Raw genomic sequence first — 26,140 nt, 5'->3', positions numbered from 1 at the left:
AAACTTTGAATATACTTTGTGTATTTAATACAAGCTAATGGAATAAGATCACTGCATAATATATGTGAAATATACTACAACAAAACAAAGAATCTGATGATAGCAACCTACAACAAAGCCACTGACAGATTATTGTACATTTCTACCTACTGTACTGGGTGAGATAAAAGGCTGGATATAAAACAGAAAACAAAATGAAAGTGCTTGAATGAACAACAGCGCCCTACCCTGGTATCTAAATATTTGCAAAACAGACGATAGGGATAACTTCACAAAATAATATTGCAAAACCAGGGCATACCCCCTAAAATTATCTGCAAAAGAAAGTGATACTTGGCAGAATGTGCCTCTGCAACAAAGGTATTTGGAGCAGGGTATCAGAAACACATTTTGAGCTATGGGCAAGTTAATCGTTGCTTCACAGTCTTTAAAAACTTAAGTGGCTTAGGGTTTAAATGTAATTGAACCTAAAAATGAATAGGCAAGCAGTTCAGTTCTAAGGAATATAGAGGAATGGTGTGACAAGGGAACAAACCACTCACTAGTCAAATTAGTGAATTAGTCTCCAAGAGTTCAGAAATGATACTGTATTAGATCACTATTTCAGCCTTCTACATACCTGCGAATGGTTCAGCATTGGCAATGACAAAGAAGTCTATCACCCGTGATGTGAAGTCAAAGGCAATCTGCCGACCTCCATGAACAACTGTAATGCTATGCCGGTCACCATAGCTGGCTCGAGGCATTCCTCCTTGGAATATGAGGTAAGGGAGCCTTAAAGAAAAACAGATAATATTCTGAGTCTTCATTTTAATAGCATTTCATAGCTAGGATTTTTTTAAAATGGTCTTACTGAAAACTGCATCTCTCCATCTTTAGAATGAAATCCTTTAAAACATTAGCAAGCATACCATACAGGTAGTCCTTGACTTACAACAGTTCATTTAGTGGCCGTTCAAAGTTACAACAGCACTGAAAAAAGAGACCTAGGGCCATTTTTCACCCCATGATCAGGTGATCAAAATCCAGATGCTTGGCCACTGACTCACATTAATGACAGTTGCACTGTCTTGGGGACATGTGATCAGCTTTTGCAATCTTCTGACAAGCGAAGTCAATGGGGGAATCCAAATTCATTTAACAACCATGTTATTAACTTAACTATTAACTGTGGCAAGAAAAAGTCGTAAAATGGAGCAAACTCACTTAACAAATGTTTCACTTAGCAACATAAATTTTGGGCTCAGTTGTGGTCGTAACTCGAGGACTACCTGTACAAGAAAAACATTGTAAGGCCTAAATAGTGGTCTTGGTGTCTCAGTCATGGAACAGCCTCGTACCCGAGATTCTGAGGGATCCTTAACCTTTTAATCTCCCAGTGGGTTGTGAAAACGTGGCTTGTTCCTTCAAGCATTGGGCTAGAATGGAGTTTGAGCTGTGAGGATGATTGATTTGGACGGGTACTTTGTTTTTAATATGCTCCTTATGTGTTGTTGTGAGTTGCTTAGATAATCATATATATATAACTGCTGTAAATAAGTAACTTTACTTATATGCATTTACTTATACTTATAAATTGCCAGCCCTCCATGATAAACCAGACCGGAAACATGACCAGATGACCTAATTCTATTTTGTGGTAAGGCTACATTAATAGAATCTTGCAAGTCTGAAAATACAAATCTCACTTTATCGTTTTTAATGGCCTTATCAATTCAGGCAGATTCTCAGTTTCTTTCTCTGACTGTTAAGCACTGGGGTCTTATCCTTTTCTTACCTGATTGTTCCCTAAGCAGTATCTCTTTCCCTCATCCCCCAACGCAGGTTCCCACATTACAGAAATAGACATTGCTTTTCCAAAACTCCTTTAAAGAGAAGCTGTTCCTTGTGGTGGCAACTTACTGAGAACTTTCTCTCCTCAGGGTCGTCTGATAGTCTTGACTGTTATATTTTAGGTAACCTGTTTCCCCCAAAATAATCCCCCGATAATAAGCCCAATTGGGCTTTTGAGCACATGGCAATAAGGCCAAGTACTTATTTCAGGGTTCAAAAAAATATAAGACAGGGTCTTATTTTTGGGGAAACACAGTACTTAAGGAGTCCTTTCATTTTATCACATGCAATTCTATCTGATCTTTAGCTGTCATTTCTTCATTGTATTTTCCATTGTTCTCATTCAGGTTTTCACTGAATGATATGAAATATGGAATTTTATAATTACAGGATAACTATTTATAGTTAAGAGAAGGAAAGCCTGTAGCAAAAGGCAGATTATAAATCCTGTATGAAAGGCCACAGCATCAATTCAAATTGCCTAAAAAGAGACAGCAACATTGTATCTGATAACTATATACAAATCTTTATTATATGTAGAAAAGGACACATGGTTGTTGTTACTTAACCAGTTGCAGGTTTCCAGGAATAGCCTCTCTTGTTACTAAAAAGTCACTCTATACAGACAACACACAACATTGTCATGTTACTCATTCATAATACTCACCCATTCTTTGTTGTTAGCCAGTAAATTTTGGAAATGGCCTTGCAAGGGAAGGGACCTACAACAGAATATTTATGAAGATTGTATCATATATTCTTGTATTGCAAAACTCACAAACAGTTTTAGTAAAGCTGACACAGCATCTACACTGCATATAAATTGCACAGCCAGACAGCTTCACCAACTAATTATGCAGAGCAACGTATACTCAGACTGCCTTTATAACATGAAGGATAAAAGGAAAAGCTAATCCTGTTTCATATGAACAGCCTTCATCTATTTTCTGGTAAAAAAATAATTCCAAGGGTTTAAAAAAACCTGCCATCCCTATATATCTCCAGAAGATTTATTAAAGTTGTTAGAATTGCTATTGCTGTTAGACACCAAATTGTCTAGCAATTCTGATAATTTGTTTTCTACGATTCTATGATTTGCAGTGTATTTTTTCCAACTGTTTCGATACAAGTGCTTCTTTTGGCACACGTTTTAGTCTCTGGTCATAGAATCATTCAGATAAACACATGCTCACACATAAACCCTGTAGCAATTAATCAAGTGGCACTGTTTTATCGCATCATTTGAGGAACTCTAGCAACATGAATCAAAGCTCTAAAAAAGTTCTACACAATATATTGTTATGCTATTGATCAGGTACTAAACTATCCTCTCTCTTTCTTGCTTTTTATATCCTCAGAGTGGCATATATGGTATTTGAACCGAACAGGCCTTCTTGGAATAGCTAATCTGTTATGTTCAGTTTTATAGGTCCAGAGTTTCTAAAATCAAGCTTTGAATTTATTTAACAAATTTATATACCACCCCTTTCACCAAAGGCGACTTCCAATAAAATCAGAATCAAAGTTGATGCCAAAGGTATATCTTCCCAGCTTCCCACATACTAACCATAATGTACTTTGCTTTCCAAAGGCTCAGGCTGCCTGTCATCGCTTGAAATTGGCCACTGCGTATAGCTCCCATCATAATGGCAACTGATGATATGATGACCATCCCTCATCCAGAAGAGATTCTCTAGTTGCTAGAGAGAAACAAGAGACACATCCTGAAGTAGCAACAGGATCAATTTGCTCAGAATGTCTGTATTTAAAACACAGTCTCTTTATTTCTCCGTCTTTTATCTTGAATCCTTATAGAAATATGATGTGTTGGAAATCTGGAGTTCATTACAAGTTGTTAACAGGATCTTTTCTCCTGTAGCTAAATGCTTTGAACCAGGCCGCAGAGCTAACAGGAGAGCTGACTCTGGTCTGTCTCTTTGCCTTTAGATACCATCAGTCTGAACTGGCCAGATTCAGGCTGTGGTGGTGTTACCACAGTGTGCTACTCTGCATTTTCTCCCCAGAACAAAGGTGGTGAGCATATACCCGCCTGAACTCTTGACCCATGAAAGCCACAGTACATTCATTCATCTTCCAATCAGAGAAGTGTGCTTTATCTGAGCTTTACCTGAGTCAGAGTGTCACCAGAGGTCACACATCCAAAAAGAAGTGGGGCCAGGACAAAAGCTAAACCAAATGTAATTTGAACAGTTAATATGACTGCTGCTGAAAGATTTAATCATTTCTTCTGTTTATACATAGCCAGTGCAAACTTTTGGAGAGGAGCCATACCCACAGTTTTGGGGAAAGGTTGGTCTCTCTATTTCAAACTGACCTAATACGTTGTGACCTTCTAATGAAAAAAATCAATATTCTCATCAGAGAGAGTAAATGTGTGATAATGTGGAAATAGTGCTGTCAGTCTTCTTCACTTTTATGGTGTAACCGACAAATCAGGCCAACTAAGAAAGTTCAACAGAGCGTTCAAAAGAGATAAGGCAGCCTTTGACAACTTGTGGGCTCCCTCCATAGCACATTCTCTCCTCTCATGGGCCCTATGACTTCTTGTTTCTCCATTAACCCTGTCAGTGTAAGGTTTGTCTTTTCAAGATGCACTTCTGACTGTTCAGAAGTCTGTTATTCTAACCAGCAAACCAAACACTTTAAAATGCTATTGGAAAATGCTACTAAAGAACTTGAAATCATATTCTAGGGACTAGAGATCTTGAAGGTTAGCTATATGTTAATAAACTGGTATAATAAAACCCTGATAATAATTTAGGGGGGATTGTTTGTTTTCATGTTTCAGACAAGGGTAATGAAACATCCAATTCCTATTCCCTACCTTAGGAAGAAGGATGCTTAAAGGATAAACTGCAGGATAGGAAAAATGCATATTCTTTCACCTCCTTGCTCTCCTTTTAAAAATAATATGCAAGGACGTCATAATAATTGTTAGACAAAAGATATTGTTAATGCCCAACCAGATGTCCCTGGTCTTTGTCTGCACAGAGTTCTATGACCTTGCTCATATTGTATTGTATACATTCATCGCTTGATTCTTTATTACAGTTAATGACCAGTCCATTTAATTCTAGGTTATTAAAGCAAAATCTGTCAGGTCCACAGTAACTCATAAACAATAATTTACAAAAAAACCAACAGATGGTTTCATACACTACACTAAGCCACATTCAAGCCAATCACATTTCGGCTTATCAATTTGGATGAAAATAAACTGTAACTTGCTACATAAGCTAAGGAAACGGGGACTTCCTAGCCTTTGTTTGGAACTTTCAGCATCCATGAGTACCTGATTGCCAAGTAAATGATGTGTTGCTTTCTTATTTATCAAATCCCAGAGAACAATGAGGCCCCTGCTGTAACCAATCAAAATCTGATTGGGATTCCGAGGATGTTCCCGTAACACTTCTACCAATTCCAGTGACCTCCTGTTCCGATAATCTTCTGGCACTCTGTGAGGAAACACAAATGGAGCCATGTAATATTACTGTGCAAGCAAAAGAAAGAAACTGAAATTTGTAATATGGGAGGGCTCCATCTTCCGCTGCACTATCACAAGGCCAAGTACATGGTGTTGCAGCCCATCAGTGGCCTATGCAGCTAGTAGCTGATTCTGACAGCGAGGAGGCTGGTGTGGTGCTGCGCCAGCAGCCTGTGCAGCTGGCACTTGAGTCAGACAATGAGGCGGCTGGAGAAGATGTCGTGCCAGAGGCGGGGATTCAGCCAGGGCCTTCAGAACCTCCAGAAGCTCCCATAAGTGAAGACGAAAAAGAGGAGGAGCCTCTTCTCGATGCACGGGTGCGCAGAGCTGCCAAAAGGCAGGAGTGGCTCCTCAAGAGGAGGTCTCCTCGAGAGTAAGGCTTCGGGCTAATTGGCCACTCCCTTAGCCTATTTAAGGAAGGACGACGACTGAGGCAATTTGCAGGGAACAACTTCGTTCACTCTCCTTCGCGTCCTGATCTTAGTTCTCTGCAAATTGCTTCTGGGCTTTCTGCCAACCATAGTAAGATTACGATTATTTATTCTTTGGATTCTTGTAGGCTGTTAAGAAAGTTAATTAACAGCCTTTGTTTGAAAAAGACTGATTTAATTTAGTAAACTAAGGTTTGTACAGACTTTGTGCGTGCTGCGTTATTTGGGGTCCGTAACTGGAACAGAACACACGGCTTCTTGCCAGTGCCACTGCTTTCAGTTCAAAGCAGACCATGCTTTTTCACTAGCAGGCTCCAGGACAATTGCTAAAAGTATGGTAGTTCATCTTCCACAGAAACACTTCTATTTCTAAGCTCATGAGTTGTTTGAATGCAACATACTTAGATAATCTAATTCAGTCTATTTTTTCCTGGGGTGTGTTTAAGGAATCAACATGGTACTTTGGCCTATCTGAACAATGTGGTCACAACAGAAGTCTTTTAGTAGTTATGGTGTGGAGGCTGAACCTTGAAAACATGTAAATCACCTAGGTTATTCAAGACTGGACAAATGTAAACTCATAGGCCACCCCGAATGCTACTTTCTCTGATTTAGGCCTTGCTGACCCATGTTCCTAGGAGGAGGCTTTGACTCCTCCACAGAGAGTTGGAATATTTACATCCCAACAACTCTGTCTACCCACATAAGGAGCCTATTCAGATTAGGTAAGAAATGAAACCTCCCTGGAAAACATATATAGGGTCCCCCTAACCAACTTGCTCAGATTCAAGAAGCTACTTAGATATGCAGCAAAATGTTTCAAACCAACAAGAAGTCCAATCGCCATGACTCAACTTCCAGACTTCATGTATGACATACAGACAGGTTGTATGCTGATCAAGATTTGCAGAATCTATATCCACATCTACGGTTGGATTTATAAACAGGGCAAAATCTCAGAAATTTCATTAGCTAACATAACCCAGTGTATGACATCACCTTTGCAATACTTCTTCTGGACTGATGAGCTGGTCTTCTAGCACCCTGAAGGATGGGAGTTCTACTACAAACACATTACCACTTTCAGTACCAAGATACAGAAGTTCTTGAGAAGAATGTGTCAGGATTGCTGTAATTTGGGTAGCACTTGGAGGGGAACTAGAAGTGGACAAAAACAAAAAAAAGTTTTAAGATTCAGTTGAATGAACTTGATATTGCAATCAACATTCATATAACACCATATAAAATAAATAATTGATCCAAAATCTATTTGCAAGAATTCAGAAAGGAGTACTGAAGACAAGTTACTGAAATTTGAACTCTGGAGTTATCAGTGGCAGAGAAACGTATAAGAAACAGAAAATGTCATGTGGTTTATGAATACATAAACTTGCAAGAACTTTGTGATAGCCTCATCTGCTTGACAATGCTGGGTTTAAGGAATAGTAAACAAAATACTACAGTGTTTCCCCGAAAATAAGACCCTGTCTTATATTTCTTTGAACCCTGAAACAAGCACTTGGCCTTATTGGCATGCTCTCAAAAGCCCGACTGGGCTTATTATCAGCGGATGTCTTATTTTGGGGGAAACAGGGTAGCAAATACTACTCTAGATTGATGCTTGTTAATATTTCCCCCTTCATCACTATCCTAAAATCTGCACTACGCTTTTGCCATTGTTTTAATTGAAATAATTTAGGCTAAATTCAGACACTGTATCCATCCTCTAATTTTCTTGCTGAACCACAGTTGGTTTTTGCTTCAGATGAAATAACAAATTAAATTTGCTAAAATAAGGCCAAGAGGAAAACTGGGTTTACAAAAGATGATGCATACCACAATTCTCTATACCACAAAAAAAAAAAAAAACAGATTACTTAAGAGAACTTCAAGTTTATATTTCCTTGAAATTATCAACAGTGAAGAATCTACTGTATATCAAGCAAGTTGGCTTTCTTAGCAGCCCAGAAGTGCTAGGATTGGAAGTATCCTAATTACCCAGGAGGCCCACGGAGTGTGAAGTGTCTTTCCTCCTGAAGCTCTGATGTACCATGATGGGAGTGTTTCAGGGTCCATAAATGCAGGCTGTTATCATCCAATAGGGTCACTAAGCGGCACTGAAATTTATCAAAAGAAACAGAGATAAAGCCATCTTTGGAGAACTATTATGTGCAGCAGCATTTCAAGAACTGAGCTATTGTTTTAAGCTACAATCCATGACTAAACTGAAATAAAATTCCCATCTGGGATGGGACAAAGTTATACAGAAACAGATTTATTACATAATCTCCACTTCAGAAGTCTATTTCAAGGGAGTAGCCAAGAGCAACAACCAGACCAATAGGCAAATGCTCACATATTTTATAGAAGTTGACAGCTTATTTCAGCACATATACTGTCTATACCAAACATAGGAACCCCTTTTAAGACAAGATCTATGCTATGAAAACAAAACAGTCCAGCCTCTAAAAACCATAAAGGACAGGGCAGTGATGATAGGACAACATAGGAATCAGCAAATGAGATGGGGAGGGAGATGGCTCTGTGTGTGTGTGTGTGTGTGTGTGTGTGTGTGTGTGTGTGTGTGTGTGCTATGTGTGAAATATCCAATTAGCAGAATGCAGTTAGTCCTTGACTTATAACTGTAATTAAGCATTATGTTGTCATCGAAGTTGCTAAGTAGATCACCACGTGACAGACCCGATGTTATTTTTTTTGCCAAGGTCATTAAGTGAACCCCACAATTGTTAAGCAAACACAATGGCCATTAAGCAAATGCCATGATTGTTAAGTATATCAATTTACCCAAAATTGATTTTTTGCTACCATGTTTCCCTGAAAATAAGACTCTGTCTTATATATTTTTTTAACCCCAAAGTAAGCGCTTGGCCTTATTTTCGGGGAGGTCTTATTATTTTGGAGCGCATGGAGCAAGACAGGGATCCACTTGCTGTCTTACCTGATTGCCAGCTCTATCTCCCTAACCCTAACCAGAGGAAATGGCGGGGACCAGCCACGCATGCGTTTAAATAGTTTCAGGGAGGGCTTATTTTCAGGGGAGGGCTTATTTTGGGGATGGTTTATTTTTGGGGGAGGGCTTATTATCTGGGGAGGTCTTATTTTCGGGGAAACACTTATTTTCGGGGAAAGCATTTTTTTCTTTTTGCTGAAAACCAAAAATAAATGATGGAAACTGACAAAAAAATAGGAAATCATAGTCATGTCACAACAAGTTGTAAATAGCCATAAAGGCGAGCTGGTTGCCAGGTACCTAAAATGCTATTGCGTGTTTGTGTGTGCATGTGCATGTTTGTGAACATGCACAGCTGCAGCTGTCAGTGCAGATTACTTATACAGCTATTAGTAAAATTTGACAGGATATTTAACACTCTAATTTTATTTCTTAGTTTGAAAAAAATCAATAAAACCTCTTTGCTGTTGAATTCCAGTTGTTTGATCTGAGGGAACCAAGAAGTGCCATTAAAAAAAAGGGGGGGGTACTTTGAAAGATGTATCATAAAGATTATAAATTGCTCACACTGGTGTATAACAAAAATAAATAATTAAAACATGCAAGATCTTAAGAAAAATTCTGTACCAAAGCGGAGCAAATAAAACTGGATTTGCACATTTCAGAATATAAATGTACTGTTACCAACATTTACTCAATTTAATATGTGGTCTCCATTTAGAACAGGGGATGTCAAACTGGCAGCCCCGCAGGACGGATGTATCATGCACAGGCCACACCCACCCCAGCTCCATGAGGTGAAAAAACATTGCAATACATCACATGACGGCAACGTGACATGGCGAGTTTGACACCCATGGTTTAGAACATTGTTTCTAAATTGATTAACCAGAAGGAAAAAAATTTATAACGCAGTACACATGCAGTCAACTGACAGATATTATAAAGTACTAAATGTTTCCTCAAATTTAAATTTAACTGCTTTTGACATAGGGAATATATTCTGGACATTCAGGACACACTTGATATCTAACATGTTGGAAAAGAACTGGCCCAAACAGGAAGTTACTTTCAGTTCTAATGAGTAATATACAATAACTTAATCACATAAATCAAATGAAGCTGAATTTATTAGGCTTATTAAAGAGTGTGCCTCTTTGGTTCACAAATTTGTTCAGCAAAATGGTCCTACTCTGCTTTCTCTAATTGTATTTTTTTGGTATTACCTTCCATGTTTGGAAACCACTTCCCTAACCTATTTCACCTTAATAAATTCATTAACGTAGTACCATAAACTTTTATATATAGTGGAAAATGTAGCTCGGGTGGTAGATGTTTTTGGTTCTGCTGATGATGTTTCCTAGCCTGGTGATGAAATGTTCGGAAACTAAAGAACAAGCTCAGAGAACAAACCACAACCAACCATAAACTTTTACCCTGCATGATGTTCTCAAACCCACTCCAATAATATTCCATGTCTTGTACTTCCTTAAGATTCTGTCCATCAAGTCTAAGCACTCCAAACTATTTCTGGGCTTTTCATAGTATTTAAACATTAGTGTTACACAACAGTAAGAACTTACACAAATTGTGTTTTAGGTCGGTTAACCCAAAGTTATCTGAGCTACCTGCTTCCAGGGATAAATTTTACCTAGCTGACAATCTGAATTCCTGATGTCTGAATTAAACAAACACACACCTTTTTATGAAGTGACATTTTTAAATCTCCTTTTTCATTTTTGCATTCTTTGGATATGAGTTAATTCTTAAAACTGGTGCCCCAGAGTATTTGTTAAAGCCCAACCCTAACCACTATTTAGATTTAAAATCAAATATTCTGAACACCAAACCGACACTCAGCTGAGCATGCCAATTTTCCTATAGATATTTCCTGATTGAAGCATAGGAATCAGATCCAAATTTCCTGAAACAAATGGAATACGGATGTACTCTAAAACGCAGGATCTTTTTCCTAATATGAAAGGGACTTTCACTCAATAGGTACACACCCTATTTCAAAATAAGAACTATGTTGAAGGAAATTACATGATACATTAAATTTATAGCTCTTTGCTTTCTCTTTTTACTCCCAGGTGAGTACATGATGCTTCAACGTAGCACAGCACTTAAGATACTTAAGAGAATTGTGCAGCAAAACAGATTCAAAGGGGAAAAGGAAATTTGGAGTGTGTGGGTGAACATATCATTGTACCTGTTGGCAATCGTTTAATCAAACTGAAAACACACAATCTAATGAAAAAAAAAAGCATTTGTTTTAACAATTTGTAGTGCATGCAGCCATGCACATTTTGAATCACCCTTTGAATTCAGATATATGCATAGCCCTGGTATTTAGCCTTTTTAAATGTTTAGCTCTTGTCTTCCTGTTCTGCTCTTCTCCAAACATAAAGGTTAAGAAGAGATAACCTTCATTAGCACTAATGGTTGCTTTAAAAAAAAATCTGCAGGAAGTTTCAGGCTGCAAGTTACTGGGGAAAATGTTTACATCATTTCCTTCTTCCACAAACCCAAAAGTCCTAATTCAGATGAGGGTCCCATATAGAAAATAAGAGGGCTGTGCTCTTCTTCGTCTAATCATACATCTGATATACAGGTAAACCTTGGTTAACATTGCTTAACAATGGCAATCATGGCAGTCCCCATTGATGTCATTAACTGATTCCCACAAATTGTTAAGTGAGGACTATTCCCGCCTTGGTCCCTCCCAGCCCCAAGCCTTGATAAGGACTGCCTCCTCTGCCTCCTTTTGAACTTCACCCACATGCCTCTCTTCCCACACCATTCTGCCCTTTTGGCTGCCTGCTGACCCCTGCCACTTAGCCCTGATGCCACACTATGCACTATTACTATATTGGCCTGAGTGTTCTTTCAGACTAGTGCAGCCATTTCTTTCACATCCTTTCTGGGGCCTCCATTCTGCTCCACCCAGGGCCTTCTTTCACACACAAAAAACCAGGCACATGAAAGAAGAGCTGACTGCAGTGGTACAAAAGAACCCAGAAGCTGAGGCCTTCTTTCATGCACTGGATTTCTTTGGCAAAAGCAAGCCCTTGGTGGAACATGAAGGAAGAGTCTGGCTGGCATGCAGTAGCCCCAGATGGGGCACAAGAGAAGGCCCAGCTGCATTAATGTGAAAGATGATGATATGAAGGAAGATCACAACTGGTATGCAGTACCGTGAGACTCAGGGCTAGGCAAGGACAGCTAGTGCCAGTGGGTAAGCAGACAGCCAAAGAGTGGTCATAAGGTGGGTGGGCCTGAATTTTGTTCATATGACTGCACTATAATGGCCAGAACTTCAAGGACTGGTCATAAGTCCCTTTTTCAGTGTTTATCACAACACTGAATGGAAATTAAGCAAGGTTTATCTGTATACCATAATGCGCATGTTAACGAATTGCTTAGATTGATATGTTCCACTAGCTGAACAAATTTAACCAGCAGCATGTTCAATCTACTGCAGAAGTAGATTGAATCTACTATCACATTAAAGGAGAGAATACTGAAACTGCCATTGGGTATGTTCAAGCTCTACTTTTATTTATTTATTAAATTTATATGTCAACCACTTCTCTATTAAGCGACTCTGGGCTAGGTTATAATGATTTAGGTCATCATAAAAACGTTATTCTTAAAAGGGTATCATTAGACACTAACTGAATTGTACAGGGCAGTTTTCAGGAAGTCACAAGCATTCTATTTGATCTCCCTTTTCTGCTTAGGCAACTATGGAATAAAGAGTCTGAATTAACTTCAGGATGGTTAAGTGGAATGGAAAGGAGACAGGACAGTCCATGATTCTCAAAACCTTCCTCCCAATAACTGCATCAAGCAGAATTTGGTCTCTCAGGAAACTGGCAACAAAACACTTAAGGAAGAAGACCACAAAGCTGGAATCCTCCCTCTAACAGGTTCTGCTGGAACCAAGATCCAAAATCGAAGTCTCCTTTTAAATTAATATGTAAGATTGGGAAGCTGGGAATAAAATGAAAGCTCAGTTCACAAACACTTCAGGAATCATACTGAGTTACCAGCTACATCAGTGCTATAGCAGGTTACGTTAAAAATACTTTCATTTTAATATTGAGTAACTGCGTTATCTCTGAGGAAACCAAATTTGGTTGCATTAGTTTTGCTCACCTGTTCAGGAATGAAATGTATCTGCATGACAGTGTTGGTCTCTTCGTGCAAGCCCATGAATTCCACTCCTGGAGTACCGTAACTGAACCACTATTGAGGTCAATAGCATTGAAATAGACATTTATTACAACTGACATGTAGCGTGAACCAATTAATTATATTTTAGGAAAACAGTCATTCTTTGTTGTAATTTTCAAGGCTGACCATACTTCTTCTAATAACATTTTTATATGTTTAAATAGTTGAGGACTATTTCTATTAGTCTGAAGAGAAGACAGCAGAAGTATAGCAATTTACTCCTTGATTTATATGAGATCCCCTAGTAAAGGACCCTTTTCAAAGCCTTTCCTTATACTTTCTAACAGGTTTTTAAGTTTTAAATTTTTGAGGGGCTTGATCACATGCACCTTTTTAAGAAATGAGCAAGATGGAATTGACTGGAACCTATTTGTTCCCAAGGAGGCTCCTGTTTCTATCCATAAATCCAGGTATGCAGATGATCCAATTATATAAACAATTTCCAAAAGAGAAGCCAATTAAAATGACGATTATGTGGGAAAGCATTTAGACTCTTTGCCATCCATTTCCTCCACTCTTCTACATTTAACTGGCTTCATGATGCAGAGATAAGGATTGCATTTTATATATTGGGGCTAAATATAAGAGAAGTAATTTTAAAGCAGTCTTTTTTTTTAATTCAGTATTCTTGAATCTCTAAACAAGAATTTACACATTCCATTACCCATGAGAGAAACTAGCTTAACGTGGCACAATTGAGGTCCTAGGACTCCGTTCTAATGTGATTAGGTTATCCTGGTTCATGTCTTATCACCATTTCAAAGATAACCGATTTAAAGCAAGCTAGCATTTTTCCATTCTACTCTCCCAACCCATTTTGCAAATACAGAGATAACCTTAGTACCATTCATGTTCACAATTATACTTTATATGATGAGGAGGAACAAGACCAGCAAGTATAATTTAAATTCTGATTCTTTAGCCTGCTGGTCGGGAAACTGTGAACAGAACTGGGAAATCTGTTCTATATTTAGGAAGACCAAATATCTTAACTGAGCTATTATTGTTATAGTCTAATATAATGTGCAGAAATGTTTTGAATAAGTTCTATCTACAGACTAAGAATGAGGGCTGTGCAGTGCTTTGATTAAAATTTTTAAAAAGTGATTCATAGGAGTTCTGCTATCACACAGTCCTTAGAAAAGGCATAGTTGCTTTAAAGGAATTATAGATAAATACTATTTCTGGGCTCCATAGCATCTTTAGGGATTCTGGTCTAAAGTATTATATCTACTAAGTGTGTAACTAACCTACTTTCTCAGAAATAAACAACTGAAAGGATACATTTTGATGGCTCCTGCCCGGGTCCCAATAGCCATAAGGTGGAGAAAAGCACTGTAGCCCAGGGCACTTGGCTGGTGAGGAAAACCATGTTCAACTGTCTGGTGGAAAAGAAAAAGATAAACCAGCAATATATATTATACATGAAGACAAAAAACTATGAAAAATGTGAACTTACATAAGAGCAAATTTCATCATAACTCTGGACTCATAACATCTGGACTCAAGCAATATAATATTGAAATAAAGTACTTCTTCAGACAAATCTTACAGAACCAGAGGTCTGCATTAATCATGCTTAAAAGCCATTATAGAAGAACTTCCCCTAGAATAACAGCTCAGAAATACACTTCAAAATCCTTTTACTGTAAAATATTGATAGCACAAAGTTTACCCCATTCATCCAGACCAGGCTTGAGTAAAGTCACTCTTGAGAACCTTTATTTCCAAAACTTCCATACTTAGCTTGTTAATGTTAACTTTAACAAATTATTTTCTATGTGCTATGTGATTTTCTACAGTGGAGACCTAGTATCCTGTACAGCATTGCCTTTACTCTGTAAATATGTCAGGCCAGAAAAACATGTATTATATGGTCTTATATAGCTAGACCTTTAGTCCATATAGGTATCGTTAATCTTAACAACAGCATTCCAAAGTACAGGCAAAGCAATTTCAGAAGCAAAGCAAAATATGTAGGAAAATATATAACCTGGTTTGAACATTGCTCTAATCCAGTTTCCCCTACCCATAGCTTGGTGAATAAGCCACAAGGATTGTATTAACACAATATCTAAACCATTGAGCATGGTTTACCAGCGCGAGAGTGGAATTAAAAAAAAATTGGATATGCACAAACAGGCACCCTGTTTCCCTGAAAATAAGACATCCCCTGATAATAAGCCCAATCGGGCTTTTGAGCGCATACACTAAAATAACCCCCCCCCGAAAATAAGCCCTCCCCAAAAATATTTAAATGCAAGTGCAGCCAATCCCTGCCTTTTCCTCTGGTTAGGGTTGGGGAGACAGAGCTGGAAATCAGGTAAGACTGCAAGAGGAGCCCCGTCTTGCTCCACGTGCCCCAAAATAATAAGACTCCCCGAAAATAAGGCCAAGCGTTTATTTTGGGGTTCAAAAAATATAAGACAGGGTCTTATTTTCGAGGAAACACGGTAAAACATACTTTCTCTTGCATTTACAAGAATCAGTGATTCTTCAGGAATAGATGTATATGTTAAGAGAAGTGTTGCCATTTGCAATGTTGAAAATGTAATCTAATCTTTCTTCCATTCATTTGCAGCCCTCTATTTAGGAGCAAATAACACAAACTAGGGTGAAAGATTTTTAGAATAAGGGTTTAAGTCAAACCCCATTATGGCCAAGACGCCGAGAACTTTTGGAAACATATTTCTATGCTATGAAAATGAGCAATAAAGCTGTTTGGTTGACAGTGTCATCAACATTAACAATCTGGGAAATATGCTGATGCTCAATAAATAAATAATTTGCACTATAGCAACATTATAAAAAAAAACAATCTGGGAAATATACAAACTCCAGAACTATTTATTTACTATAATGATCACTGTGAGGCATAAATAGATGGGCTCAGCAAATACTCTTGCTGAAGGAAACAATTGTGGTTTTTTTATTCTTAATGCTAGAAACCTTGCAGCAATGAAAATACGACATGACTGATAAAATTTGTAAAGTTCAGCTTCAAATCAGTCACATTTCTGGTTTCATAAGAACCTAAAAGCATGATCAGCATTCTCTAAACTTGTTGTTGTTGTTAGTTGTGAAGTCGTGTCCGACCCATCGCGACCCCATGGACAAATTTACATCTTCCAAAATATGGATGGAACCAGGACTGTGCAGAATAAAACTATTCTCTGCTGTCACATGTCATGGAGCCAACCCCTTACATCTATGTATGCAGAATATCTGCAGGTGGAAGAGGTTTCCAGCTGAGCTGAAGCACCACTGGGAACTATTTCAGCTTTTTCCAAACAGGATTCATGGGGCACAATAGAAAGTCAAGTTGTCTTATCATGACAATATCCTTCAAGAATTACTTGCAATAATTGGCTGTCTGAAAAGAGGCAGACAAAAGACCTGCACATGTACAAATACAGAAATGTCTCTCCAGGGTGCCTATAGGTAGTCTCCAAGTTATGACCATAATGGAGCCCGCCCATTATGGTCATAACTCTTAATAGTTATAAAATAGGTCGGTCACATGGCTGATCCAATTTTATCACATTTTCCATGGAGGCCGTTAAAGGAATGCAGCAGTTGTAAAAGGAACACAGCATTAGCACCGTACTTTTATGCAATGTCTGGTAGAAAGTCTGGATTTAAATAAAAACATTCAGTTTGCATTTAAAAAAAAAAGTTTAATCTGGAAAACATCCAAGATGTCCTTATCCTTCATTGAGAAGTTGCTTGCTGGAAAGGACACCATAGATTGAACTCACAAATGAGAGGCCAATTGCATAGAATGGCAGAAATGAAAGGTCATTTTTCCTGGCTTTCGCTATAAAATGGAGCATTAATAAGCTATATATACACTGAAAGAAGCAACACCTAAGTCCTGATTACTGTATACATTGCAAACAGAGGTGCAGAACTTTAGAAAACAACATTTGGTCATCCTTGCATTCTCTGGCATTCAGCTTTTTGTATTCTGCTTAATAAATCATCCCTGGCTGAAAACTGACATACTTTTATTTTATGAACATTGATTACATAACTGAAGAAAATAAAAGGTTATAAATTTTATCAAAGCATCTTTTTCAACTACACTCTGCTACTATGGATTCAATGAACATTACTCAGTTTCTATTATCTGCAAGTACACCTGTTGTAAGCTTCATGTTTCAGAAAAAAACATGTTAATGTGTTGAGTCCACATAGCCTATTGCACAAGCAGAAAGCTTTGAAGAGATTTCATTTCCACTGATTTTACCAGCCTGAACAACACAGTTGTTTGAGAGTCCACCCAACCCTCAGGAAAGTCTGTTTAGCTGTGTAGAAGAGGATAACTTTATTTATGGTGCTTTGCTTTCAGTTTAAACATAATTAGCTACATTTTATAGCACTCCAAGTCTTTATAGCACAACCAATATGGCCACTGATAAATGAGATTTATTTGGGCATAAAATTTATTTTAATTTAATGTAATATTTAAATTTATATACCGCCCTTCTCCCGAAGGACTCAGGGCGGTGAAGAGGCAGAAGTAAGAAACATCAAATACAAAATATAAAAACAATTTAAAAATGAATTAAACAATTTGGCCTGACAGTTAAAATCCCCCATTAAAAATCCAAATTAAAATACACAATTGGAGAGATTAGGTCAACCAGACTTGATGAAATAAAAAGGTTTTGAGGGCCCGATGGAAAGTACGTAAGTCCGGAATCGTCCGTATCTCCGGGGGGAGCTCGTTCCAGAGGGCAGATGCTCCCACAGAGAAAGCTCTCCCCCTGGGGGCTGCCAGTCGGCATTGTTTGGACGACGGCACCCGGAGGAGCTCCTCTCTGTGACAGCGTACTGGCCGGTGGGAGGCTCTCAGTGGCAGAAGGCGGTCCCGTAAATATCCCGGCCCTAAGCCATGGAGCGCTCTAAAGGTGGTCACCAACAACTTGAATCGCACCCGAAAGACCACCGGGAGCCAGTGCAGCTCACGCAGGAAAGGTGTTACATGGGAGCGCCATGACGCTCCCATAATCACCCGTGCGGCCACATTCTGGACCAGTTGGAGCCTCCGGGTGCTCTTCAAGGGGAGCTCCATGTAGAGACCACTGCAGTAGTCCAGGCGGGAAGTGACGAGGACATGAGTGACCGTGCGTAAGGAGTCCCAATCCAGAAAGGGACACAACTGGCGAATCAGGCGAACCTGATAAAAAGCCCCTCTGGCCACGGCCGTCACATGCTCTTTTAAAGACAGCCGTGCATCCAGGACACCCAAGTTGCGAGCCCTCTCTGTGGGGGCCAACGACTCGCCCCCAATAGTCAGAGATGGCACCAACTGACTATATCAGGACGCCAGAAGCCACAGCCACTCGGTCTTGGATGGGTTGAGCTTGAGCCTGTTTCTCCCCATCCAGATCCATACAACCTCCAGACACCGGGACATCACGTCAAAGGCATCATTGGGGTGGTCCGGGGTGGAGATGTACAGCTGAGTGTCATCAGCGTACTGATGGTACTTCACCCCGAAACCACGGATGATCTCACCCAGCGGCTTCACATAAATGTTGAACAGAAGGGGCGAGAGGACCGACCCCTGTGGCACCCCACATACAAGGCACCTCAGGGTCGATCTCTGGCCCACCGTCAACACAAACTGCGACCGGTCAGAGAGGAAGGAGGAGAACCACCGCAAAACCATGCCCCTCCACCCCTAACCCTTCCAACTGGCGCAGCATGATACCATGGTCAATGGTATCAAAAGCCGCTGAGAGGTCTAACAGGACCGGGACAAAGGAACAGCCCCTGTCCCGAGCCCTCCAGAGATCATCAACCAATGCGATCAATGCCGTTTCTGTGCTGTGCTTAGGCCTGAAGCCCGACTGGAACGGATCGCGATAGACCACTTCATCCAGGTACTGGGGGAACTGTCGCGCCACCACACTCTCAACAACCTTCATCACAAAGCGAAGGTTGGAGACTGGATGATAATTTGCTAAAACAGCCGGGTCCAAGGAGGGCTTCTTGAGGAGAGGCCTCACCACCGCCTCTTTCAAGGCAGCGGGAAAGTAGCCCTCTCTCAAAGAAGCATCAACAACCCCTTGGAGCCAGCCTTGTGTAACCTCCCTGGAAGTCAGCACCAACCAGGAGGGACACGGGTCCAATAAACATGTGGCCGCGCTAAGTCTACCCAGAATCCCGTCTACGTCTTCACGGGTCACTGGGTCAAACTCCTCCCAGATAACGCTCTCAAGACCTGTCTCCGTCACTCCGCCTGAATCTACTCAGTCAAAGTCCAGGCCTTCCCGAATTTGAGCAACTTTGTCATGCAGATACTGCACAAAATCCTCAGCCCTGCCCTCCAAGGGGTCCTCCCGCGCTCCCGGATGGAGCAGGGAGCGGGTCACCCTGAACAGGGCGGCTGGGCAGTTATCTGCAGATGCGATAAGAACGGAAAAATAATGTGGTGCTTTTATCACCACTAGGTAGGTCTTAATATGAGACCTTACCAGTGTTCGGTCGGATTTGGAAAGGCTAGCCCTCCAACTGCTCTCTAGGCGTCTTTTCCGGCGCTTCATCTCCCTCAGCTCCTCGGAGAACCAGGGAGCTAAGTGAGATCGGCGGCGGGTCAGAGGCCGCAAAGGCACGACACGGTCCAAAGCTCCAGCGGCCACCCTATCCCAGGCGGCCACCAGATCTTCAGCCGGGTCATCAGCCAGAGCCTCAGGGAATGGCCCAAGCTCCGTCTGGAACCTATCAGGATCCATCAAGCGCCTGGGGCGGAACCTAGTCGGTTCCGCCTTCCTGCGGCGGGGTGTAGCAGTTTGAAGGAAAAGCAAAAATATTCAGATTTGGGGAAGAAATAAAAAAGACCAAGAAGCTTGCACCTTAGAACATGAAGTACCAGTAGAGGACAGAAGCAGGTACACCTGGAATGGGCGTGGAAGAAAGGGAACAATGAAACAGAAGTGGAAAACAGACACACATACACCAACTCAATTTGCTGACTGATTATGAGCCATCAAGTTGGCTTTTATTTAGGGAAAGAATATTTTATTCTCAGAACAAGGAACTCCATATTTGGTTGTTTTCTCATGGGAGGGACCAACTTTCTGACAAGTTTCTTCCAAGTTTCACTCAAAAGTGACACAATCATTTTATAACCATGAGAAAAACAAGTTGCTTTCTGAATCTGTCCTTAGAAATATAGCCCTTAGATCAAATCTTGGCAACTGCTTTGCTGCCACACACAAGCCTGTGTTTACCCCAGTGAACGAGGCAGGCTGAAAGGCCTACCTGCTTAAAGAACCCCATTCAGGTATGAACCAAGTGGATTGCTTCCAGTTGGGTAAAACACAGGTGAAACCAGCCTGTCTGGCAGCTGAACTTGGCTGATCAGCTAACTTCACAATTGAGACATGTCTGGCCCTGCAGAATTTTACAACAAGCCATACCAAGATGAGGGAATTAAATTTCACACTGTGTTGCTCATTGGTCTGAGAATTTTTGCAAGATAGAATCACAGGTGTTCTTAGTATCCCCAAGTGTTTCCCCTGCCATTAGGTAGTGACAGCTGCTTGTGTTGCTGGGATACATGTTCTTAGACATGAACAAGGCACTCTGGTTAGGAGAGAAATACAGCCTCCCTCCCACCCTCTGACCACATGCTGCAACACCACCAGAGAGATACCATACTAAAAGGATAATCTCTTTCAGTTGGTGTATCTGCTTTTGGCCTTGCCTGGGGGGGGAATGCCTGAGTGAACAGATCAATGTCCCATTGTTTTAAAGATATGCCTGACCATAATATGGACATGCTTAAAAAGGAGAAATTCAAGAGCAACAAAATGTGGAAAAACACTCAAAATAAGCTATAAGACAGAATCTTAAAAAACAAACAGTAACAGTCAAATTCAAAAGATAGCATTTATTTTTTTAAAAGTTTTATATTACTCTAGAAAGATCTGAACAATTCAAATAATTCAAACACAACTCAATTGTTGCTATATTTCTTACATTTGTCTCACCTTCATTTGGAGACAGATTATTTCAAGAAGGAAAATGTTTTAATAAAGCTAGAGATACCCCAAATTTCTGGATTTGTAGTAGTTTAAGGTTGAAAGCTCAAAGTTTGAAGTTCACTGTTCTGACTATAGAGTTAGTCCTTGACTTACAACAGTTCATTTAGTGACTGTTCGAAGTTGCAACAGCACTGAAAAAAGTGACTTATGATCATTTTTCACATTTATGACTGTTGCAGCATCCCCATGATCATGTGATCAAAATTCAGACACTTAACAACTGGCTCACATTTATGATGGTTGCAGTGTCCTGGAATCATATGATCCCTTTTTGCGACCTTCTGACAAGCAGTCGTCAATGGGGAAACCAGATTTACTTAACAACTGTGTTACTAATTTAAGAACTGCAGTGATTCACTTAACAAATGTGATGAGAAAAATCGTAAAATGGGGCAAAACTCACTTAACAAATTTTTCACTTAGCAACATAAATTTTGGGCTCAATTATGGTCATACATTGAGGACTACCTGTACTTGGAAGCACTATGTAGTAAAACAGCTCCAGGTTGAATTTCTGAATTTGGGCGAGGCAGGACTATTTCAAGCACTCAACATTTTAGACTAACCAGACCAATATTCTTGAAACTCTAGACCATTTGCAAAGTTTTACATATCCTTAAATTAAAAGCTTGAGTGAAACTAACTAATTAGGAAAAGAGCTGCCATAGGGTGTGCCTATCAATATCTGCAGCTGATTTGGGAATCAGTCAGTGGATTCTCTCTCCATTCCACCCTACCCCATAGTGCAACCTTGTCTAGGTACTTGAAACTCACTCCTCTAGTACTCTTTGTTTATGATGCAGCTTTTCAGAGAGGAAAACATTTTCCTTTGGATTAAGAATACAAATATCTGAATTTTACGTTCTGAAAATATAAATGATACCCATAGTATAGACCCAAGCAAATAGGAATCCCCCAACTTGAATATTCACAGTAGTTTTGGTATTTTGTTTATTTATTTGCCGAAAGTATAGTACTCCCAGCACCAAGGAGAAAGACTGGAAGAGCTGGTTTGCTTTGGGTAATCTTTAAAGCAAAGACTGAGCTGTAGGCATTGTATGTTTGCAGTTAAGAATACTTATTTGTAACTAAAGCAGCTTGAAATAAAAATTGGGATGCTTCATGGCCTCTAGAAATGAAAAATGGACTCGTAGAAACTGCAAACAATTGATGTGACATTTTAGCAAATTTCTTTTTAAAAAAAGAATTGATATTCAGCCACTTGTAAGATGTATATTTAAAGCAAATCAAGAAGAGAATGAATAGATGAAGAAGTTATTAAAGTCTTCAGTAAATTAATGCTAAATGAAGCCACCCAGAGCGGTTTGCTGAGATGGACAGTTATAGATATCAAATCAGTAAGGAAGTGGGACAGGCAAATTTCTGTGGTGCTGCATAAGGGCAAAAGGGCAGAGATGGAGTGACATAGGTGAGTGTCCCATCTGAGCCATCTTCTTGGGCAGTCACAGTTGAGAACCCCGCAATGTGCCTCCTCCAAGGCTGCACCCACCATTGCTTGCATGCAGCGGAAGTGGTACTACTGCTGGCCACACTGGTGCTTGGCTCTGCAAAGCTCACTCTGCATCCAGGGAGACAGGCGAAGTGTGTATGTGTGTGTGGGAGGGGGGGGGGGAGTTGAAGCAGAGACAGTCTGGGCAGGGCAGGAAAATGTACTGTGGGACAATGCAGCAGTCATAAGTGTGGCTGGTCACAAAGTGCCCAAATTTTGATCACATGATCTTAGGAATGCTTCGACTGTTGAAAGTGCAAGCACTTGTTTTAAGTTCATTTTTCAATGACATCATAATTTAGAGCAGTCCCTGAAAAAATGAAAATAATCTAAGGACTATCAGTAGGATCCAGGAGCCATGCAATCTCAGTCATGGTACCTGTCCTTTAAAATAATCTTCTTCCAGCCCAGAGTTGGCCCCGATCCTATAATACTTTAAGGAGGCCATTAAGATCTAGCTCTTCTCACAAGCCTTTGGGCCAAAATAAGTAGACACTCCATTTTCATGGATTCAATCATGAATCATGGACTCAATCATGTTACCATTTATGTTTACTGTTTATTTGGTTTTAATGATAGGTTTGTTTTGTTTATTTCCCACCCACCCATCCCTCTTTTTTTTTTTTTTTTTTTTGTTTCTCACATTGCCCAGAATTGAACTGTTTTGAGATGGCTGGCCATATAAATATTTCAAGCAAATAAATAACCAGATACATCAATAAATTCAGTGTTTTATTGTGGCTATCTAGTGAATAAACAATGAGATAACTTAATAACTAACATTTCTAATGCACATTTAAATATTCTCCATGCACCATTACACATATAAAATACAGCAGGCAATCTTTTTCATGGCTCTTAAAATGCAATCAAAGTAATGTATAGCTAAAAAGAGTTTCCATGTAAAATAGGTATGACAAATTTGCAGAGACTGTAGTTCATCTAAATGATGCCACCCAAAATCAGTATTTTGGTATCTAAAATCAATGATGCAATCTTAGCAGTTTTTGAACACCACAAAAATGGGACTCGGGCTGAATAAGATTTGGTTTTAGGCTCCCTATTCCAGTGCAGGACAAAATCTACTGTATATTATGCCTGCACAAGGTAGTCTTCAACTTACAATCATTCGTTGAGTGAATGGTTACAACCGTTCAGTGTTAAAAGTGATTTATGACCATTTTTCACACTTATGACCATTGCGGCATCCCCAAGGTCACATGATCAAAATTTGGATACTTGGCAACGGACTCATATTTATAGCAGTTGCAGTGCCCGGAGGTCATATGATCCCCTTTTGCGACCTTCTGACAAGCAAAGTCAATGAGGAAGCAGATTCACTTTACAACTGTGTTAATAACCTTACAACTGCAGGGATTCACTTAACAACTATGGCAAGAAAGGGTGTAAAATGGAGCAAAATTCACTTAAAAACTATCTCGCTTAGCAGCAAAAAAGTTGGACTCCAACATTATGTGATTAGGTGTTATGTGATGATATAGATTAATAAATATTTAATAATGCAGTTGAGTTCAATACTGCAAAAATTTAACCTTAACTTTAAAAGAACCCTCCAGAATGTAGCTATATTTCCAATGATTCTTTACTTCATGGACAATATTAAAGAAAGATTTCCTGGGTTGAGTACAATTTAATGTTTTAAAATAAATTACCATGTCAATAAATCTGATTGCTTTGTGAAATTTGTTCAACAGGCATAATTCTTTTTCTGCCCTGGGCCAATTCACCACAAATCACATCAATCAGAAACTGGATATGTAATGTAAGTTAAAAATACTGCCGTTTCATGACTTAAGAGAGAGAGAAGGGTCAAGGATGGATACTTCCTGCACTCCAGTTTATATTTAGCAAATGAAACTTAAGTGTGTAAACCAACTGCAGTATGAGAATCTGGATATCAAAATAATATTTTCAAATGAAATCATTTTGGTGGCTTATGTTTAACATGGAATTCCATGCATGAACAATTGAATTTGCAATTTTCCAGTTCACTATGAAGAAATATGGCAGTTCAGAAAGGCCTCAATTCTTGGGCGCTCAGCCTTCCTTATGGTCCAACTTTCACAGCCATACATTGCAACTGGGAAAATCACAGCCTTGACTATACGCACTTTTGTTGGCAGGGTGATGTCTCTGCTTTTTAGTATGCTGTCTAGATTTGCCATAGCTTTCCTCCCCAGGAGGAAGCGTCTTTTAATTTCTTGGCTATAATCCCCATCTGCAGTGACCTTGGAACCCAGGAAAATAAAATCTGTCACTACCTCCATTTCTTCTCCATCTATTTGCCAGGAATTGCCTACTTTTTAACTTCTGCTATATATAGTTAACTATCTCTCTTAACTGCCACCACAATTGGGACCAGCAACCCTATTGCTAAATGTTGTGGTCACAATGTGAAACATTACATGAACCCAACTGGCAATTTTACTTCTCTATTTTAAATTCTGCTTCTCACAAGCCAGTTGCAAAGCATTGTAATGGTGATCATCTGACTGTGGGATACTGCAATGTCATAAACAGCATCAGTTGCCAAACAGTGTCCGAATAGTGACCACATGATTGTGGGATGCCGGAATGGTCATAAATGTGAAAAATAGTCATAAATCTATTTTTTACATAGTTGTACCTTTGAATGGTTGTTAAATGAGGCAGTTGTTAAGTGAGGACTATCTGTTGTTCACTGCACTGTTTGTGATGTTGAATTCAAAGGAGGAGAAATTTATCCTCAATTAACAGAAATCTATTTAGAGTTACTTTAACACCCATAGCAGTATTAGCTTTTCAGATTTTTTTACTAAACAATCATACTAACTGCTTTCATTTAAAAAATAAATAAAATTTAACATTCCTCCTACTTGCACTGAAGGAGTGCATACAAGCTTGTGAATTCAACACTGCCCTTTGCTTGTTTATTTAAAAACAGTACTATATTCAAACCACAATAGCTGCCATGTGCTTCCACAGAGGGAACATATTGCCAGAGAAAAAGACTTTGTGTCTTAAAAATTATAAATAAAAATTATGAGTTCTAAATGGCCATCTGGGATTCAGGAAACCATCTGCAAGTTTAAGACACAAAAATATCAAAAAAAATATATTGCCTCAGTGGTGACATAGGGTCCAGCACAAGATGATGATTCATTAAATTTGAACATCACCAACTCCCAACAACTCTGGGAGGTTTATCAGATACTTTTGTGCTTCATGCTATGTTCAAAGCCAAAAATTAAGTATAACTATGGGCAAGCGGCATTTGGAAAAGTCATAGGATTAAAGAGAACCATCTCTTCCATCCCTCAATTCACCCGAATCAGCAACGGAACATAAAATGTGGAAAGGTTCTGTATTTGTTTCCTCTTAGATCTTATTCAAGCCCTACAATATACCTTGTTAAACTGGAAAAGGTCACGCTTGAGCCTCTCTCTTACGGCATCATGTCCCGGCCTCAGAAATCTTCTCATTTTCTTCTTTAATTGTCAGGCACCAAAAGCTGTGGAGAAGAAAAAGTATCTGTAAAGACACTTGGATATCAGCTACATACAATGTGCTTAGATAGAAATAAAAGTGAAAATT

The 26,140-nt window shown here is 39.4% G+C and overlaps 1 protein-coding gene across 6 annotated transcripts in view; it reads right to left on the bottom strand.

The window, feature by feature from the left end:
* The window catches only part of LLGL2 (LLGL scribble cell polarity complex component 2), an 80,326-nt gene that overhangs the window by 40,959 nt on the left and 13,227 nt on the right, over window positions 1-26,140 (bottom strand). For all 6 annotated transcript variants that reach the window (XM_087887183.1, XM_060691036.2, XM_060691035.2 and 3 more), the window contains exons 2-10: window positions 25,954-26,057; window positions 14,264-14,361; window positions 12,902-12,983; window positions 7,768-7,886; window positions 6,769-6,927; window positions 5,147-5,309; window positions 3,401-3,533; window positions 2,501-2,555; window positions 620-774 (exon numbers count right to left, since the gene is read on the bottom strand). In XM_087887183.1, coding sequence (XP_087743309.1) covers window positions 620-774; window positions 2,501-2,555; window positions 3,401-3,533; window positions 5,147-5,309; window positions 6,769-6,927; window positions 7,768-7,886; window positions 12,902-12,983; window positions 14,264-14,361; window positions 25,954-26,028 — 1,039 coding nt within the window. In that variant the 5' untranslated portion in view covers window positions 26,029-26,057. The remainder of the gene's footprint in view (window positions 1-619; window positions 775-2,500; window positions 2,556-3,400; window positions 3,534-5,146; window positions 5,310-6,768; window positions 6,928-7,767; window positions 7,887-12,901; window positions 12,984-14,263; window positions 14,362-25,953; window positions 26,058-26,140) is intronic.

Source organism: Pantherophis guttatus, chromosome 2, assembly GCF_059756535.1.
Source record: "Pantherophis guttatus breed Tessera chromosome 2, ASM5975653v1, whole genome shotgun sequence".
Lineage (NCBI taxonomy): Eukaryota > Metazoa > Chordata > Lepidosauria > Squamata > Colubridae > Pantherophis > Pantherophis guttatus.
Note: the sequence above shows the minus strand (reverse complement) of the source record. Positions and strands in the feature narration are given on the sequence as shown.